Source organism: Macrobrachium rosenbergii, chromosome 11, assembly GCF_040412425.1.
Source record: "Macrobrachium rosenbergii isolate ZJJX-2024 chromosome 11, ASM4041242v1, whole genome shotgun sequence".
NCBI lineage: Eukaryota > Metazoa > Arthropoda > Malacostraca > Decapoda > Palaemonidae > Macrobrachium > Macrobrachium rosenbergii.
In genome coordinates this window covers 32,535,361-32,555,791 of record NC_089751.1, presented here as the reverse complement: position 1 = coordinate 32,555,791, position 20,431 = coordinate 32,535,361, and the positions used below count along the sequence as shown (strand labels likewise).

Sequence of the window (20,431 nt, the reverse complement as noted above, 5' to 3'; positions counted from 1 at the left end):
CTTCAGCTAACCATGGTAATATAACGCTTTAATGTACACAGTATTTCTTCACTTACATTTTGTAAGACTAACAAGCTCAGTTATCTTTTTTTCTCCGGAACATATTTATTTATTTAATGTCTTCTTTCGGAAGAATATTTTCGCTTAAGAGTCTTACTCTAATAATTCCCCAAATATTTCATTGGGTTTTAGTAATAATGATCGTCTTATATTTTTATATCTCTTCTTTCTCCCCTCTTTTCCCGATCTACTTTGCCGTTACTTTTTTAATAGTTACTTTTTATTTAGTGAATAATGAAATCCCCTAGTCCAACTTCGCATTAGTTTTCTTTTTTTTTTTCTAAAATATGATAAAGATTTAAACACGACCGAGATAATGTGGTTATATTATTTCTGATATATTCATAAAAACAAATTAATATTGAGGTTTTATCATTCACATCTGTGTGCATATTTGCATTGGGCGTTTTATATTTCATTGATTAGAGCCATGATAAAAAGAATCATAACATTTTTGTTATTGTTAATGTGTTGACATAACGAGGAGATTATCTGCAAAATATATACGCATCCACAAAAATCTGATTGAAAACTTATTTTGGGGATTTTTGCTTTTCACAGATGGGTAAAAAAAATTGATTTCATTATGTATTATCTGCTGAATGAGCTCATGAATTTGGAACGCATTAATTTCATTAAAAGCAAGCGTATTATGGATATGACTCATCGGGCATAAACGTTGATAAAAATTCCTGTAAAATTATTCATGTCCCATTCCAAGATATTAGGAAAAATGTATAAGAATTGAAGCTTGCCTAGTCACACAGACAGACAGACAGACAGACAGACAGACAGACAGACAGACAGACAGACAGACAGACAGACAGACAGACAGACAGACAGTTTGCCTTCTGGACGAAATAGATAAAGATGGAAAAGTTAGTAAGAAAAGAAGGGCTTCGTGCTGAAAAAGAAATAATGAAAATTTCATACCATTTCCTACATTCTCTTTTTCTTATCAAAACTGCCCATGATATTTCGACGTTCCTCATATATCTCTGAAACCAGTTTCACGGAACCCAGAACAAAAAGTTTCTGCTTCACCGGAATCGCTGTTTCCGTTACTTATTTGGCAGAAGCTCTTACCATCATGATCTCCTGTATCACAAACCAGGGACATAATGTAAGATCATATCTTTTAACTGATATTGATCTTACGAGAGGTAATAAAAAAAACGAAGTATTAAATACTTTAAGTGCGCTTTAAAGTATTACTGAAAGAAAGAAAGACATGTAGGTCGCTTATGTAGCCACATTATTATTACACATCAAATACTTCTAATTTTTTTTTTCTTTCCCCTTTTATGACTTCTGAGAAGGAGTTCTGTTATTCCAAGACCATATAATACCGTTGTTGTTTTTGCAGTTATGGTTAGTAAAGTGAAAAATATCTACGTTGTCAGTTTGTTTCATCTTAGTGCAAGAAAGCAATTAGGTACTTGAAGGTCCTACAATATTAACAGATTCCTATTTTTCAAAACCTTTATTCAAACAGTATTACGCTGTTGTGATTTCCGTCATACACTTTTTGTACTTATAATTATACAGTGATCTCATGTCTCTATTCACCATGAGAATGAAGAGATAATAGGATAACATATATTTTATAAATTATTTTTGTTCACATTGCAAAAGCACTGGCATTTTTTTTAGCACGAGGGCTGATAGATGTACAGTACAACCGATTAGCGTTTTTGTTCTAGACTAAAAGAAAGCACAACAAAAGAAAAAAAGGAAAAATAGTTATTTTAATCAGGATAGAAGTAATAGACTAACTTGTACTACAAAACAAAATTAGTCATTAGAATAAAAAAAAAAAAGAATCAGGAAAAGAATTCTAAAGCTTGAGAACAGAGGGAAAGAAATAGTGTCTTAAAAGGACTACCGATCTCCACAAAACAAATGAGGGAAGAGGTGACTTGATGGGTGGTACAAGGTAGCTTGACAGGGAAAAGACTCTCTCCTTGAGCATTTTGGAGTAATTAAAACAGTACCTACAGAAGAGAGAGAGAGAGAGAGGTGAAGGAAATTAACAAATAGCTTAGTATGGGATAGTTAATTATACGAACATTCCTAGATTGAATGCTAACGAAAAAAGAACTAAAAGGTGAAACATGTAAGCAGTGCTCCAACCAGGACATTGAAGTCCAACAATAAGATTATTGCTAAAATTGTAAGTAGACAGGCATTTCAGTTAGACAATTGGTCTTCAATGAATGAAGAAGACACTTGAACACCCAAAATAATGAGAAAAATGAGTCTTGATTAAATTTTCCTCGAAAATAAATGAAGAACTGAATTGGAAAGGAGATAGAGAAACAGATGGAAACTGGGTTTTGGGGGATTTAATTTGAATAAATTGCAGGATCCCGATTCGGTTAAGCTCTCGGGGTCGAACTTTATCGACAATGTAGGGGAATTCGGAATTACATACATTCAACAATAGAGGGATGGTAGATGAAACAGGAAGGATTGTAGAGGATACAGTCATTCGCAAAATCATGGGTAGAAAAGGTAAAAAGGAGTAAGTAAAAAAACAGTAGTGATTAAGAATGCAGCAAATGGTGTAAGGGTTAAAGGCAAGTATTAAGGATTAATAAAAAGATGTAATTAGGCTAACAGAGGGTACAATCAAGCCAAAAGCAGGAAAGTTTGACAACCATAGCCTTTAGCAGACTCTGTCAAGTGGCTTCGACACATCAACGGGATGACAACTGAGTCTCTGAATTCTTACTAAAGAGACAACTATAAATCAGTGATAGAGGTCAAACTGTTACCACGAGACATTTGTGTTGCTAAAATATATATATATATATATATATATATATATATATATATATATATATATATATATATATATATATATATATATATATATATATATATATATATATATATATATATATATATATATATATATATATATATATATATATATACACATATACATATACACACACATTTCGGCTACGAGGACAAGATAAGAGATGGTATTTAATATTTTTCTTAAAAAAACATTGATTACGAAGATTTTGAGGCAATGTTTTCCGCCTGGCAATTCATAATTATATAATAATCGACGTGGAATATTGCATCAAACTTTCAACAATAATAGCATCAAGGTCCATAACAGGAAAAGAAAAATTTTCACAAGTTTTTGTAAAAAAGTCAAATTTTTTTGTGAACCTAACTTTCCGTCATTTTAGAGTATATTACATACTGCAAGTCTTCTCCATTCATCCAGCAGTCTGTAGGTCTTCCTCTCCTGCTTCCTTCCACTACTTCTCTGTGATACGTTTTTCTTCAACATCACCTCAGTTCTTCCCACGAAATATGCTATCTCAAGAAACTCCTATCCACCGTCTCACCTTGCTATATTTTTACCGGTTCTTTATATTTCATTTTTATCATCCTCTCATTTCTTCTTACTCAGGTATCTTGTGTAAACAGCTCATCCCAGAAGGTATAACATTTCCCGTTTATTTTTACTCAAATTCAAACTTCACTTTCGCAAACTATTTTTCCATTCGACAGCTGGTGTAAAGAAGGAGCTAGCTGCTTTTTTGTCGTATCTATACTACGAATCTTCTTATCCTCAGTATATTACCATCCAAAGAGGTCAGGCCTTTTTCTCTCGTATCCCTTCTTCCATCAACTAAAACAACTTTCATGACTTTGTCTTCCAGCTTTCACTTGTCATTCACAACTTCGTCCTTGCGTCTTTATAATCATTTCTACATTTTTTTCAAGCGATGATTACGTTCATACCTCCCACTCAACTGTTTCACGGTTAACAGTTAATCCACACCCCTCCATCGTTTTTCCAGTCGCTCAATATTCCTATCCTTATCACTACTTCTGTTATTTGGCTCCCTTCCTAAATTGAGGCCCTAACAGATATTCCCCTCTGCCATTGCACGTAAAGTCATGCCGTTGCAGTCACCTCTATTACCTTTATTATGATTGAAAGGAACAGTGATACCTCCCATCCTATTATCTGGAACCTTTCTCTCATCTCCATATCCTTTTGACTTTGCACATCTCGGCTAGCATTTCCCAAGGATTATCAGATTTACGAAAATCACGTCCATTTATGAATACATTGTCGTATGCGTTTCATCTGTTCATATTCATCAGTTCTCATTCACCACATTCTTATAATTATAGTGTAGCTGCTAGAATGGTTATACTCTCCTTAATCACTACTCTCGAAGGGTCCCCGTTGTATTGAGTCATAGTCATTATTATTTTGAGGTAAGTAAATAGAATTCCATACAAAATAATTGCTTGGATCATGCTTGAACATTAACCTTAATAACAGAATCATATTTCCAAACGATATTTCGTTTTGGTACATACACACACCCAAACAAACACACACAGATATATATATATATATATATATATATATATATATATATATATATATATATATATATATATATATATATATATATATATATATATATATATATATGTGTGTGTGTGTGTGTGTGTGATGTGTGTGCTTGTGTGATAGAAGAGAGAGAGGCGGAGGAGAGAGCGAGAGAGAGAGAAAGTTTCTTGATAGGAAATATATGAAAACAAATTGTGAAGTCACAGCTAGTATTAAGAAGATTTTAAAAGGTGGCAGTAGACCAGAGAACGTAGAATGAAATGAAGGGAACCACAAAGGATATGAATAGACGACTGTCTATCTTCTAATTACGGATGACGTAAACAAACTTCAGTTGTTTAGGACGACAAGAATTGGTTCATACGTGAATTTTACATAGCTTCTAATTAGATAGAAAAAACATTGCTGAAAAAATGGTTTTTATTATTATTATTATTATTATTATTATTATTATTATTATTATTATTATTATTATTATTAATGAGACTTACCCTTGATGAAATCCACCGCCTGCTCGAGGCCGTAAGTATCTTTATCGCAGTCATCGAGGATATGAGCCCCAATCTTGACTCCCGGAATGAATTCCTCCTCCTTGTTGATGAAGTCCAAGGTGTACAGCATAGCCTCAAGGGCCTGGACGCCACCTTGAGGCATGATGGGCCCGCACACTTCCTCGTTACCCCTCTCATGGACCATCATGAGACCCCCCAAAAGTATATCCCCCTCCACTACCACTACTTTCTTAGCAAGGCGCGTTCGATTGGCCACGTAAGAGAGATTTAGATTTCTGATCTCCAAGTGTTTAGTTCTAAAGGGGTCGTTCACGTGTCTCTTGGCGTGGGCGTTGGTCACGTTGTGCAAAACATCGTGCACGTTAGGCCTAAGGGATTCTTCGATATGTCTAAGGGACTCGTCTTCGACGTCAAGAGATAAGGGAGGCGAGGGGTAGGGGGCAGCAGCAGTCGGTGGCTGGGGCTTGACTGCCTGCAGAAGGGTTCCCAGAACACAGAGGGAAGGAGCAGCCAGGAGGAGGAAGCATTGCGACAGATCGCCTATGAGCATGATATGACGACGGTGGCCCTCGAAAGGGAAGAAGCAACACTTGGGGTGTCACTTGGGAGGGAGTGACTTACAATTATCACATTTACATTTGTCGTTCTAAATTTAAGCCATTGCTGTTCTATTGCCGTTAAGAAATAGACATTATTTTAAATTTACGATTACTTCAGAAAATGTGATAGGGGAATGATGATGGCATATCAGTGTCGGAAAAGAATCAAAGAAATTTTGTATCTTAGCTGAATGTAGGCTTATATCTTTGTTACATTTTCGCTTTGTCGCTTTTTCACGTGATGCTTCCACTCATTTCCGCCCTGGTACGTCACTTCTGAAAAAAAAAGAAAAGGAGTATTAGATTCGTATGAAACTGGCTATCGTTCTTATAAATATGGTTCGCATCAGTACAAAATAAATGAAGCTGCTCAGTGAGCGTGCATGTTACTAACCACATAGCAGAACAATTCAATAATATACTATATACTATATGCCACACTATCATTTAAAAGTCTTTACGTACTAGGAGGGAATTCATCAGGAAGCACAAAAAGATATATACACTGCAGATATTTTTCATGTGCCTTTTGATAAAGTCCGTCTTTCTAAAACATGTGAAACTTTCTGAATTTATATTCGTAAAGGACAACGTAAGCTGATGTTGGGTATTTGTAAACATGGATGTGGCATGCATTATGAGATGCAATTATCAGAAAAACAAGAGATCTATGATACCTACTTGTAGATATACATTTACGTACTCAAACAAACAATAAAAAAAATAATTACAGACACAAATATACACACACACACACACACACACACACACACACACATATATATATATATATATATATATATATATATATATATATATATATATATATATATATATATATATATATATATAATATATATATATATATATGTGTGTGTGTGTGTGTTTATTTGTGTCTGTAATTGTTTTTCTATGTTTTTCAAATATGTTAATCGACATCCACGAGTAAATATCATGGTAGACTGGTTTTCTGATAACCATATCTCCTAATGCTTGCCCCATTGATATTTACTAGTACCCAACATCAACTTAAGTGTCCCTTACGAATATAATTTCAAAAAGTTTCCACATGTTTAAGAAGGAAGTAATTCACCAAGAAGCACGTGAAAAATATATGTCGTGTACTCCTAGAATTTTTCTATTGGTGGATTATAATATCTGACGTTTAAAGAATTTTTCGTGTTTTGAATCCAAATTACTTGCAATCAGTGTTTTCGTTCTTGCTTCGTAAAAAAAAAAAAAAAAAAAAGATACGGCAGGAGAGCATGAACATGCCCGTGACCAATGAAGTAAATCAGAGTAAAGAGGAAATCCTGAACCATGCCCAAATTTTCTTTTCCAAAAATCCGGTAAAATATTGTCCACTAAAAAAATGAATGAGGAAGAAAGACGCAAAGCATCTCATTTTAAGAAAAGCCTGAGAGAAAGCCTGAAAAATGTCACATGCATTTTCGCTTTACTGGTGTTTTAGAAAAGAGTAATATGATGCATGTAAAACGAAGAAGAGGCCTTACATATAAACGTGAAATAAGAAGGAAGGGAATATTATTATTCCAGATACTGATTCTGGTGCACCTAATCAGGATAATGGGCCTTAAATGGTATTAAAAATGTTCAAATACGTTTCATTTGCCATTTACTTTTGAAATAAATGTTCTTGTAACGGTGCTTTATATTATTGTTTTGATAAAATAAATTTTGAAAGCTATTGTTGCACGATACCTGCCTTAATCCAAACTGAAATAAGCTTTGTTTTGACGTTTGCTATACTGTTAATCATAGAGCTACACTATCCCCCCATCTCTCTCTCTCTCTCTCTCTCTCTCTCTCTCTCTCTCTCTCTCTCTCTCTCTCTCTCTCTCTCTCTCTCTCTCTATATATATATATATATATATATATATATATATATATATATATATATACATATACATGTATATACTGTATATATGTATATGTATATATAATATGTATGTATGTATGCATATATATATATATATATATATATATATATATATATATATATATATATGTGTGTGTGTGTGTGTGTGTGTGTACTCGTATATGTGTGTTTGTGTGTAAGTGGGTGGGTGAGACCTACTGTACATGGGAACATCAGCATCACCTAACACGCCGGATAACGTAAACACTTCGCCTTTCAATAAACCATAAAAGCAACGAACTGGAATGTCGAGGGATTTTGTGCTTTACAAGATCCATGTTCGCTTCGATGTAGAACCATACCATTTTTCTTACAAGCCTCGGGAAGAATATGGGGTGTGCACATTTTTGGACAGGTATGTCAAAATATCTAACAGAGATGCACTTCTTCAAGAGCATAATATTTTACTATATATGCATATTTCCTATTTTATATGATACATTTGATGGACAGGTATGTGATCCACTTTATACGGCTTGAACCGAAATTGCTGCATAGATGATTGACAGTTCGTATAAAAGTAAAAGAAAAACCTATAAGCATACGTGGTTTTCAAAGGTTTATTATAACGTCTCAGTGACGTTGATGTTTTCGTGTGAACCACTGTAAATTAAAGGAAATTTCGAGTAAAATAAAGTAGAAATTTAATTAAGTTTCCGACCCTGTACTTCACATATTCACCTGGTTTTCGAGTCAAGTTTTACAATTTTGCACACCTCATACGTGTCCCCTAAATCTCCCTAAACCGTTTTCCCACCACACTTATAATCTATGGAAGGAATTCTGTTGGGACATCATCAATGCAAATCCGAATCATGCAAACTGTGGGAAATGGTCGCTTTGGAAATTGTGTTGCATGTTGACTTGTAATTCACGGATTTTACCAAACCTGAATAAATTTCAGACGTTTGTGTTCCAAAACCATTGTTTTTAGGAACAATAAATTTTGCATAACGGTATGTTCTTGGATAATCATACACGCTGAATTTTAATGTTCCGTGGCCCTAGAGAAAGTCGATCACGTGAAGATTAACTTTTGCTGTGCAGGCTGTCAAACAGATATTTAAGGAATAGACTACGTCTGTTTTCCTCCCCTACAATATCTCTTCTTTAAAGAGGAGGTCTAGTCTTCTTCATACTTAAGCTTCATCCTTCACTCCCTTGTCTTTTTCCCTTGCTTTTTGTGCCCTAGGCTGGGAAAGGGTATTAGGTTGAGCACTCCAGTGGTCTTTCCACTTAGAAAAAAGGGGTTGTCAAACTTGATTGCGTGTCGTATGACGTCTATAAAATTACGTGATTCGGATCACGAGACGTGGCAGTGCACGAAGGAAATATCTTCGTTACTTGTCAATTATACATATAATACATACATACATACATACATACATATATATATATGTGTGTGTATATATATGTTCTTTCATGAAAATTCAAATATGCAAGAACTTGGTAATAAATATGAATTATAAAAATATTATCATGGTTAGGTGGATATAGTAGTTATTTTCCTGGGACCTCCACATAATAATTAGAAGTTCTATCAAATTTCGATGTGTTATTGTCTATAAAACAAAACCAAAAAAGCATACACACAAATTGTAGCTTGGACACATTTCCAGTGACATAAATTAGGCCCGCAGAGAATTTTGATGAAGTTGTAACATTCCAGGAGAACCTGATAAATGGAGGTTTAGAAAACCCTTCGGCCCACGACAGAGAGAGAGAGAGAGAGAGAGAGTGGTCGTGACATACAAAACGTTCTTGATTAATGGAGCGAAATCAGTCTTCAGGATCATACAGATCAATGGCAGTCTAGTCATTCATTTCGGAAGTGGTTGAAATAATATAATAGTGACTTATTTTTTTAAAGAAAAGCGAATATTTACTGGAAGTTTAATAAATCAGTCTAGTTATTCATTTCGAAAGTGGTTGAAATAATAGAATAATGACTTTTTTTCAAAGAAAAGTGAATATTTACTGGAGGTTTAATAAATGAGTCTAGTTATTCATTTCGAAAGTGGTTGAATTTCAAAGAAAAGCGAATATTTACCGGAAATTTAATCAATCAGTTTCAAGGAAAAATCACTGAGAACAAAACTAAGTAAAACATCTTATAGCTATACAATGAATAAAATCTCTTTAGACATATTGATAATGGTAAATATTTAATATCAACTATTATTATATAAAGTGCTGTATTTGATACGCTAGTATATAAACTTCTCATACGTGAAGTAGAACAGATAACGGGTGTGGAGGACGCATGTTATTTTAAACTGCAATATTACAGCAAAAATAATTTCAAGACTCTTACCACGGAGCAGCCTTTTCAGATACTACTTTATTCATTAATATGCAGGTCAATTGTCTTAATGATTTTATATAATCTATCATGAAAAATGTTGGTCAATATGAAGGCTTCTAAAATTAAACCTGGAAAGTGGTGAATATGATTATAAAATCTGACAGTGTTCAAAATACGGAAATCAGTACCTTATCTGCAGTAGACTGTTGGAACGAAACGGGATATCACAACTTTTAGGTTAATAAAAGACCAAAATAACTTTTTGACGGTGAAGATTTTCACTCTGTCAGTATGTGAGGAGGGTTTTTTTAAGATAAGGAAATCAGATGCAAACGCAATACATTTGACTTACAAGTCACGTCTCCTTACAACTTTCAAACAAGTTAATGCAATCTGTTTTAATTCACGCAGGGATCATGGACTCCTATCTCGTGCCACCATTTCTGTTATACACACACATAAACATACGCATACATATGTAAATGTAAGCATATATATATATATATAAATAATATATATGTATATATATTACATATATATACATATATACGTATATATATGCATATATATACACATGTATATATGTGTATATATAGATGTATATATATCATATATATAAATAATTGTATATATATATTTATATATATACACACTTTTAAATGTCACTTTACAATTCGAAGTGGTGGAATATTACTTAGTATACTTAAACATTTTTGCATTATTCAAAAAAATAAATTTTTTGAAAGCATAGTACAAACTTCGCTTCCTCCAAGTACACCTATGGAAAACATAATATGCTTTACTTGAGTGGACAGATGAAAGCTTTATATAAGTGAAGGTGTAACCTTTCTGGGTACTTAATTTTTTTTTGCTTGTTTTTATAGTTGACACTTTTTACTGTTGAAAAATTATGCATAATTATTGGATATGTAATTATAACCATTCTACCCAATCAGTATGTGTACAATTGACGTTCAGAGAATTTTTTTTCATATGCCATCCAGAACAAACGAATCGACTGTTGTTCTAATAAATAAAATCTTTAAAATTCCTATGGAAATGGAAAAAAAATCTAGTATTTTATTACTTTGGTCTTCATGTTCCAATAAGCTCGTGTTACCTTTCCCAGTACGTTGGATTTAAAAAAAAATCCTTGAAAATTATTAGAAAATTATCAGGTAAATAAAAGTTATGCATGTAAGAACGTGTAGTCTTGCGAATGGATCAAGGTTGCTTGCATGATGTATGGCTGGAAGACGATTTTAAGAAATATGAATCTCTTCTTATTTACCCTGCAAGGTTTATATAAAGGCTCGACATATTTATAGTTCGCCATTATCGGATGGACCTCCTGTTTATATTCTCGAAGTATCATTTCATCTATTGAAGTATTTGGTAAAAGGATCTCCCTCTCCATTAAAGTAAGATTTCGGGGAAATATTGGGTATCGGGGTACATCTTGTTTTGAACGGAAGCCAACTAAATTCATGAGAAGAGATTTTCCCCAGAAACAAAATATTGCAACTTTTAAGTTAAAATACTCGACCGAGCTGTGGGGTTGAAACATGCAACAACGTAAAATCTATTTAATTTGTTTAGAACCCCAAGCAAAACTAGAATCAGATATTTTGCATGGTGGAAGATATGATTTTATCACATTACTTTTTTCTTGTTCAAGTTGAATTAAGTCTTATTTGGAGACACTATAATAGAACATGTTGAAAAATCTAAGGTTGATAGAATTAGCCAAAATGGTAAAGTGACAGGGAAAGACCGGAGACAAAACTCGATTTTAGCCTTTAATTTTTTTTTCTAAAGTGATAGCGCACCAATCATAGTTCCCCCGTGCGCCGAAGTTTTGCCTGTTTGTTTATGACCCTGACCTCCCTTGCAAATTCTCAGACCAAACGACCATTGAAAATACTCTTTATAAAAATATGTGTCAATTTCGTCCTTTGGGAGAACATATTGTTATTTTATCCACCAGAAGATGTATAAAACATTCGTATTGTGCATTGTAATTCAAAAAGTTGTTTGTGGCCTAATATTCGAAGGTATAAAAATGTTATAAATAAAATTGACATACTCTTGTCACGCATATGCAGCCCAAGGTTATAAAATTAACATTTAGCTATCATGGTAGATATGGGTTGACTTAGATTTTAATATAGGACATAAGGATAAGTATCCCAGATAACACTTCTTTGCTCTCTCGATGACTGAATGAATAATTTTAATATCAAACCAATATATATATATATATATATATATATATATATATATATATATATATATATATATATATATATATATATATCTGTATGTATGTAAATACATATTGATTGATTAGAGGATAGCAAAAAATCAGTTTAAAAGAATGTATGTATGTATGTATGTATGTACTGTATGTATATATATAGTGCACATTTGTATGCCAACAGAAATGTACATTAAGAAATGATAATCAATCAAGCTTTATTTTGCTATATTCAAAAATAGTTACCGACCAAAGAAAGAAGATAGAAAATAAAAGATGAGTGGAAGGAAACTTAAGTAGAGCTATCAATTATTTTCCGAATCGGTATTTGCGGCTGAAGACAATACAAAAATATTCCAGAATGTGGAAAATGACTTCAAAATTCTCTTCAAGTAGAAAACAGATGAGAAACAGAAAAGTCAGGGGAAAATAAAACTGTCAGCATGAGCAGGAAAGATAATTACATTGAACTCTAAAGGAATGAAAAGATAGAATTTTGTTTTGCGAACATAAGTGGATTACTCGCTGATAACGCTCGGAGAAATTTTGATCCTGCGAAAGAAACGGCAAAGATTGTGATTCATAATTTCTTCATCGAGACATTAATCAGATTATACAGTAGACATTTTGTTTATTAGTGAATCGTTGCTACGAAAAGAAACCAAAATAAATGACTTCTGTGCCCGTTGCAAGGTTTAATATTAGAAAATTCAAGCCGGACGAAAGAGCAGACTAACAGAAACTATAACCACATTCTTAGATAACGAAAGAAAATAAACAATAACCCACAAATAGATTTAAAAAGCTGTTAATCATTCAGTAAAAAAGTAATTTATGCCCGCACTATGTAGGAGTGTAAAATGATGTAAGACAGCCAGTTCTCATGACATATGTTAATTAATCCTCCTGGAAACAACTCATGATTCATCACGAGGAAGACTAAGAACAGGGCTTAATATTTTTATAAAGAATGGTTTTTTTTTTCTTTAAATTAAAAGGCCTCGTTTGCAGGCTTTGGTAATTTACAAATGGAAATATCCACGGTTCTAAACGTTCTTCTTGGTGACTCGTCTGAATTATTTCAAAAAGTCATGATTAAAAACTAATCATACTGATTATTCTTATTATAAAAAAATTCATAAACGTTCCAATATAATGGAAGAGATTTGCTTAAGCCAAAGTTTCTCTCTAAATTGTTTTGAACCGATTGTATATAGTACCAAGAAATGAACTTAGACAAAACAATGATATAGCTGACAGTGATTAACAAAGAGTCCGATGATTGGCATACCATACAGCGACCTTGTGTGAAACACTGTACATAGAACTGAAGCTCTTATGCAGCATCCCTTCGTAGAGTTCCATTTCACCTTTTACTCTTCATCCCTTTTTCTTTTGTCTCTTCCGTAAAACTCCGTTAACCTCTTATTTATGAATGAATAGATGGAGTGAGCATGATGGCAGAAAACAAGTTTGTTTCGACGGTCTCGTTAAAATATCTTATAATAATTAAACTGTCAAAGTTAAAAGAATTTCCGTTTTTATTTTACACCCTGTCTCAATTCCTTCACGTTTTAGCATTTTCTTTGTTCCTTCATTGAGTAATTTCTAAACATAAACATTGAAAGTGATACAGAATAGAACGTGCAAGACAAACAGAAAAAGTTTTCAAATAAACTAAAACTTCCTTTAACAGTTTTTCCTGCCTTTCACTTAGGCCCATGTATAAAAGCATCGAAATATTTTGAAATCCAAGTAACGGGAACCTAAAACACAAAATAAATCAGTATCATGTGAATGAAGCTATAATTATTCCACTTTACTTTCATAGTACCTTTCAAGTCAGTTGTCGTTCATTAGTAAACTTCACACCGCGTGATTTTACTTAATTGCCTAAGTAAGAATCTGACCCAGAAGCCATTTTGCATCATAGAATACATCTTTCCGGGGGTCGATGTTTTTCGTATTATATAACTCCCTTTTAGCAGGGATTAACACGGTAACAATTCTTTTTAAATAAATAGAAGAGGTTTTACACCACATATTACCAAAATCCTATAATGATCAGTTACAGAGCCAGAAATGTATTTGCATAAGCTAAAGCTTTCATGTAGTTGTTTGCCCACATATCGCCAAGCATGCAGTTGCAGACAATATAAGCTACTTCTTAGTTCATTGGTCAGTTTTCTTTTCAAGCCTAATCTGAAAATCAAGTGCACCTGCTTCTAATTAGCGATTCTGCGTCGAGGTATTTATATTTTTTTCCTTACCGTGATTAGTCCGACATAATTTTATTTCCCCCCCTTGTCATAACACCCCTTCCAATTTCCAGTTTTAATGACTTTTAAGAGTAAAATAAGAGACTTTTTTTTTTTGTTTCTTACGAGAGCAGCTGCCACCCACCTATAGGAAAGGCATTTAGTCATTAATTAATATGTGAGTTGAATATTTCGCTTGAATAATAAAGATGTTGTGCCTTTTCGGTACGCACACACATACATATTCAGTGTATACATACATACACATACATATCTAAATACATATATATGCATATATACATGTATATATATATATATATATATATATATATATATATATATATATATATATATATATATATATATACTCACAGGAAGAGAGAGAGAGAGAGAGAGAGAGAGAGAGAGAGAGAGAGAGAGAGAGAGAAAAGCAATAAAACTTACTATACGCCATGCATTCTTTCTTCTGCTTATCCCTCTGTATCTCTTTTGCACAAAACAAGGATTCATTGAAGCTCAGTAATTTCCTTGTTCGGTAAGGAGGAAAATGGATAATGACATTTATCCCCAACGTCATTATTGTTATTGCAAGCAGCGCCTTCTGAAATCGCAACCATTTCTGCCTCCATTTTTCTCCATTACCTCTGAAGTCGCCGAGATATCTGATATAGTTCCGCATTTAGTTTTTTTTTTTTCAGAGTGAAGGTGTTTCTTACACAAATTAAAGACAGGCCAGAGTGTCTTCCAGGTTCCTTCTTACCCTCATTTACAGAACAGAAAACAGATAAACATAGCTGTTCACGGGCTATAGTCAAATAAAGTAACAGGCACAAGCACACCTTGACAAAATGTTAATGTTTTATATAATATATATATATATATATATATATATATATATATATATATATATATATATATATATATATATCTCTCGTATGTGTGTATGTATTTATACAAACGCATACGCATACACACGTATATACATACATATATGTATATATATACATATATATGTGTGTGCTGTACATATTTGTGTGCATTTGTGTATATATACTTAGTAGCAAAATTATGTGAGTAGGAGATGGGTTGTGAATGATACGCAGAATGGCTGGTATTCGAGGATGATAGAGCTTTAACTGGAGTTAGAGTAATGCAGAAATGACTGTGAAGGAGCCTGAAAGTGTCTGGAAGATGATATGCTTCAGCAAGGTTACGAGAGTATTTGAAAACCCAGAAGATGCAACCACAAACCATAGATAATTGAAGAGTCGTAAAGGGTGATTTGAACACTTTATGGATACGTTTATACGCTTGTCACTACAAAGCCTAAGACCCAGATGCAAGAATATTAAGAACTTTGGACGTCCATAGCAGGATTCGAACCCGCATTCGGAGTATCCGCATTAGGTCACGTTACCCACTTTCTCGTGGTCAGGTTGGTAACGTGACCTCGTTCTGATCTTTCGGATGTGGTCAGGTGGATAACGTGATCTCGTTCTTATACTCCATATGCGGGTTCGAATCCTGCCACAGACGTCAGAATTTATTGATATTCTTGCATTTGGAACTTAGTCTTTGTAGAGAGGACCGTGCCCAAAAAGTGTAAAGAAATCGAGGAGTTCAGAGGGCATTGTGATTATTACAATTACATACTTATCTGGTATAAAGTTACCAGTATATATGTGTGTGTGTGTGTATATATATATATATATATATATATATATATATATATATATATATATATATATATATATATATATATATATATAAATTCTAAAAAAGTTACCAGTATGTATATATATATGTGTGTGTGCGTGCATGTGTGCGTGCGTGCGTGTGTGTGTGTTTGTGTTTGTGTGTGACAAAATTCAAAAGGGTACTTCTCGGCATAATCAATTCCACCCAAGAGAGACCAGAGTTCAGTCTCACATATGGGTAAATATTTGTGCACATTTCCTGAAAAACTTTGTTAATCTAAGCACTAAGTTTCTACCTAGTGGTTACTCAACTGTGGTGGGCATCTTAGGTGGATAATGTTCAAGGGTCTCCTAAACTTATTCTGCACGGAAGCAGGAAAGGTACGGTGCATATTTATATGAAATTCTAATAGCCACAATGCCCTCTTAAATTCTCAATTTCTTTAAACTTTTTGTACACGCATGTCACCACAAAGACTAAGATCCAAATGTATACACACATACATATGTATATATATGTATATATAAGTGTGTGTGTGTGTGCATATATATATATATATATATATATATATATATATATATATATATATATATATATATAATTCTTTCTAGCGATGGATATAATGTAGGTTGTCATAATACTGGCATCAAAATCGGTATTTTAATTGAGAAACTGAATAGTTACAGGTAACCTAAATTTTTCAGAATCATTGCCTTTTACTCTTATTAAATAAAAATCAAAAGAATGATGCTATAAATATAAATAACTTTCTAATCCGTTAGCCAACCGAAGAAAAATCGAGTCATATATTACAGCGCTATCAGATAGTATTGAGAGCAGTCTTGTTGTAAATTACGTAATTGCTCTTACCAGCCAGTTGTTTGGAGATTAATTCTAAATAATAAGGATAAATGTTAAGTCAAATATTCTTAGATAATTACTAAAAGGTTTAGATTTTTCAGTTTTATCAGAAAGTATATAAAACTTTATATATGAACTCTGAATAATGTATCTTTTATTGGGGAGGAGTGTTTCTCCATTTTAAAAAATTCTACCATAAGTCTGAGGTCTTCCTTAACACTTATGGAATTACATTAGAGATATGTTTACTTTTTGTGCGTTTTGAAAAAAATAGTACATTTCTTTTTGCAAAATGTAATTGATAGTTATTTTATTTTTATTCATTCATGTTTGTATATCGAAATCCCAGAGCTCCTGAATACTTCTATTGACCAAAAGAGCATAAAAAGAAATGTGTGAAATAACTTTGACAGTACATTAACTTCCTAAGCGAAAGTGCATAAGAAACTCCTTTATATAATCTTACTTACTCTCTAATTAACACTCGAAGACTTTCTCCCGTGTGAGTATGAGAGAAGTTAAAGTTTTATTTCTGACAAATAATCTCTCGAGCACAATATTCCACACTATTGTGTATTTGCTGAGCACTTTGATAAGATGTATTCCTCCAATCTGCAACGTCACTCCTGCACTTTTAAAATCAAGACATAAATCATTCGAACGACGCCCCGAACGCTAACTTCGAAAGTTATCCCGGGCACGAAATCACAATGGGAGGGAGGCGCCGGCGGCAGAGCTGACACTCTTCTGATTCCCAGCCTGCACTGCTCCCGCCTCTGATTCTCCCGTCGTCTGGAGAGGTTGTCGTACGGTGCCTCTCGTTCAGAAGTTAACTTCAGCTGAGGCGGGATGTGTTATTTCCTGGCATCCTGCGCTGACGATAGGAGATGCCGCTGTGCTCGTGGGAGGGGAAAAATAAACATCAGTTTTCATTATTATTATTATTATTAATATTATTATTATTATTATTATTATTATTATTACTTCCTATAGACTCAGAGGGAACATTTCTTATAAAAAAATACACGTAAATGAAGATGAATTAACAAGCGGTTCCATACCTTTATGATGCAGCTGTTTGGAGAAGGCTATTATACCGTGATTTCGCTCAGGATCTGTTTATGATATATATATATATATATATATATATATATATATATATATATATATATATATATATATATATATATATATATATAATATGTATGTATGTATGTATGTATGTATAGATATGAATATATACATATATATATATAAATATATATATATATATATATATATATATATATATATATATATATATATATATATATATATATATATATATATAAATATATATATATATATATATATATATATATATAATTTATATATGTATATATATATATATATATATATATATATATATAATAAATTAAAACAGAACTTTTATACCAGGAGGTTACTAACCATTACTACTTGTCCCATTTCTATACATATACCCCCAAGTTCGGTTTCATTAAGGTAAATCTACGTTCCATTAAGCTTTAGGTATTTGAAAAAATTTTGGGTAAGCGGAATGTGTTAAAAAAATATTGATTTTTTGTGAAGCTTGTGAGAATTGTTGTTTCTACGTGTATCCGGTTTTCGTTCATTTTAGTTATTCTAAACGAAAAAGAAATTTAACACCTTATGAGTCCAAAACTCTGCATAAAACAGAGAACAGATGTAAGATAAAACGGTAAGTAGAGGACCAAAGATGATAGAAAGGAAAAGCATAAAATAAACTCTGTTTAGAATATTTAAGATTTTTTTTTGTGGTTAAAGAATAAATTGAAGACTAGTAGGTGCTGAGAAAAAAGGCTTGGCCGAGGATATAGTTCTCTCTCTCTCTCTCTCTCTCTCTCTCTCTCTCTCTCTCTCTCTCTCTCTCTCTCTCTCTCTCTCTCTCTCCGCCTTTTGTCCGATGGCTGTATATCTATCTGTTCCTTGGGCACTCAATCTCCAAGGGAAGAATTTCCATCCGAGCTCTTTTGATTACGAGCCAATGTTATCCAAGTCTTTTTCTTTAAATAAATCAACAACCGCTTTTCAATAGAGAGAATGAAGAGAGCTTTTCATGCAATTCTTTTCGTAAGATGAAGACGTTCTGATGTTCTCATGATATCCATTTTATCTCAACTGCTTTAAAGATACACTATTTATTCTTTATTTATACGTATACAGTTACCCTAAGCCTTCTTGTTTTCTGAATAAATAGATAATTAATAATTTTTGGTATCACACTGTAGTGTCTTGAAGCCGAACCAAAGAAAGTATCAAAATTGTTATTTTACACAGCAAAGTAATTTAAGCTTTAGTTGACGTAATTTTCGTTCAAGAGCCGAGAGTTTAGCCAATAGCATTACAGGAAGTTATTGTTCAGTTAAAACATCGTCATTAATTTACAACGCATTATCTTTGTTCGCAAATATTGCTTTTAGATTTACACTCCAGATTTTAAGATAGAAAAAAATAAAATCCGTTTACACAAATTTTATATATTCTGTGGGAAAATTACGCATCTCTAGGAATGATTTCATCATGTTTGTGCTACACCCAGTGAAGGCAGCAATCTTGAAGAGACTAGCAGTGATTTATCAAAAGGAATCAATACATCTATAAAGGTAATTAAATTCCTAGAAAATCAGAGGGTTTGTAAAGAATCCAGAAGAGAATTGATGTTTTGGAAGTGCAAATATAAAGACTTTATGCAAAGAATATTGACAAGGCTTTGTGTTATAACTGGTTAAAAATGAAAGCTGCTTTTTCGATTCAGATGATGACAGCTGTTTCAGCCGATTCTGGGCCCAGAATGGTATTCAAATGCCCATTGGTTAATAATAATAATAATAATAATAATAATAATAATAATAATAATAATAATAGTAATAATAATAATGATATATGGTCTTTTCAACTCTTCTTATTATTTTCTTCTCATCAGATCTGATATTTGCCAATAACTGGCCGATGTTCATAGTCTAGGTCAGGAAATGGTTTTTTTCAAATAGGGTTAATTTTATTTCATACGAGCGGAAGTTAAAAATGGCGTGTGGTCGCCGTAGAGTTTCTGAGGCTAGTAAATTGCAGAATCTGGAAAACAGGATTCGGCGTTTTCTACTGTGGCAAATCTTCGTCGTCTTTCTATATAAAATCAGTTCCACTGATACTGTCATTCTCTTTAACAAGACATGCTCTTGAAAGAGGGTCTCTTCCCTTCAAATAATAATAATAATAATAATAATAATAATAATAATAATAATAATAATAATAATAATAATAACATCGATAAAGTTATCAGTATATACTGTACTGTATATTAATTGAAAAAACAGTTGTTTCTGTATCGTTTAATGACTTGGCTAGCTACCGTATTTTCATAAGTACCGTCCATACAAAAAGGACGATCTAACGTAAGTCACCCAACCTAGTAATTAATTGATGGAGAAACGGTGTTTCAAAAGGTAAAAAAATTTTAGGGTAAAAGGGGGATATTTTTAAGGTCTATGAGACTGATGTTATTGA

The 20,431-nt window shown here is 32.8% G+C and overlaps 1 protein-coding gene and 1 long non-coding RNA gene across 4 annotated transcripts in view; one reads left to right on the top strand and one right to left on the bottom strand.

The window, feature by feature from the left end:
• The window catches only part of LOC136843289 (metabotropic glutamate receptor 2-like), a 46,475-nt gene extending 28,796 nt beyond the window's left edge, over nt 1-17,679 (bottom strand). The window contains exons 1-2 of the mRNA XM_067111477.1: nt 17,356-17,679; nt 4,948-5,843 (exon numbers count right to left, since the gene is read on the bottom strand). Coding sequence (XP_066967578.1) covers nt 4,948-5,518 — 571 coding nt within the window. The 5' untranslated portion in view covers nt 5,519-5,843; nt 17,356-17,679. The remainder of the gene's footprint in view (nt 1-4,947; nt 5,844-17,355) is intronic.
• The window catches only part of LOC136843295 (uncharacterized), a 571,224-nt gene that overhangs the window by 326,904 nt on the left and 223,889 nt on the right, over nt 1-20,431 (top strand). The window lies entirely within an intron of this gene.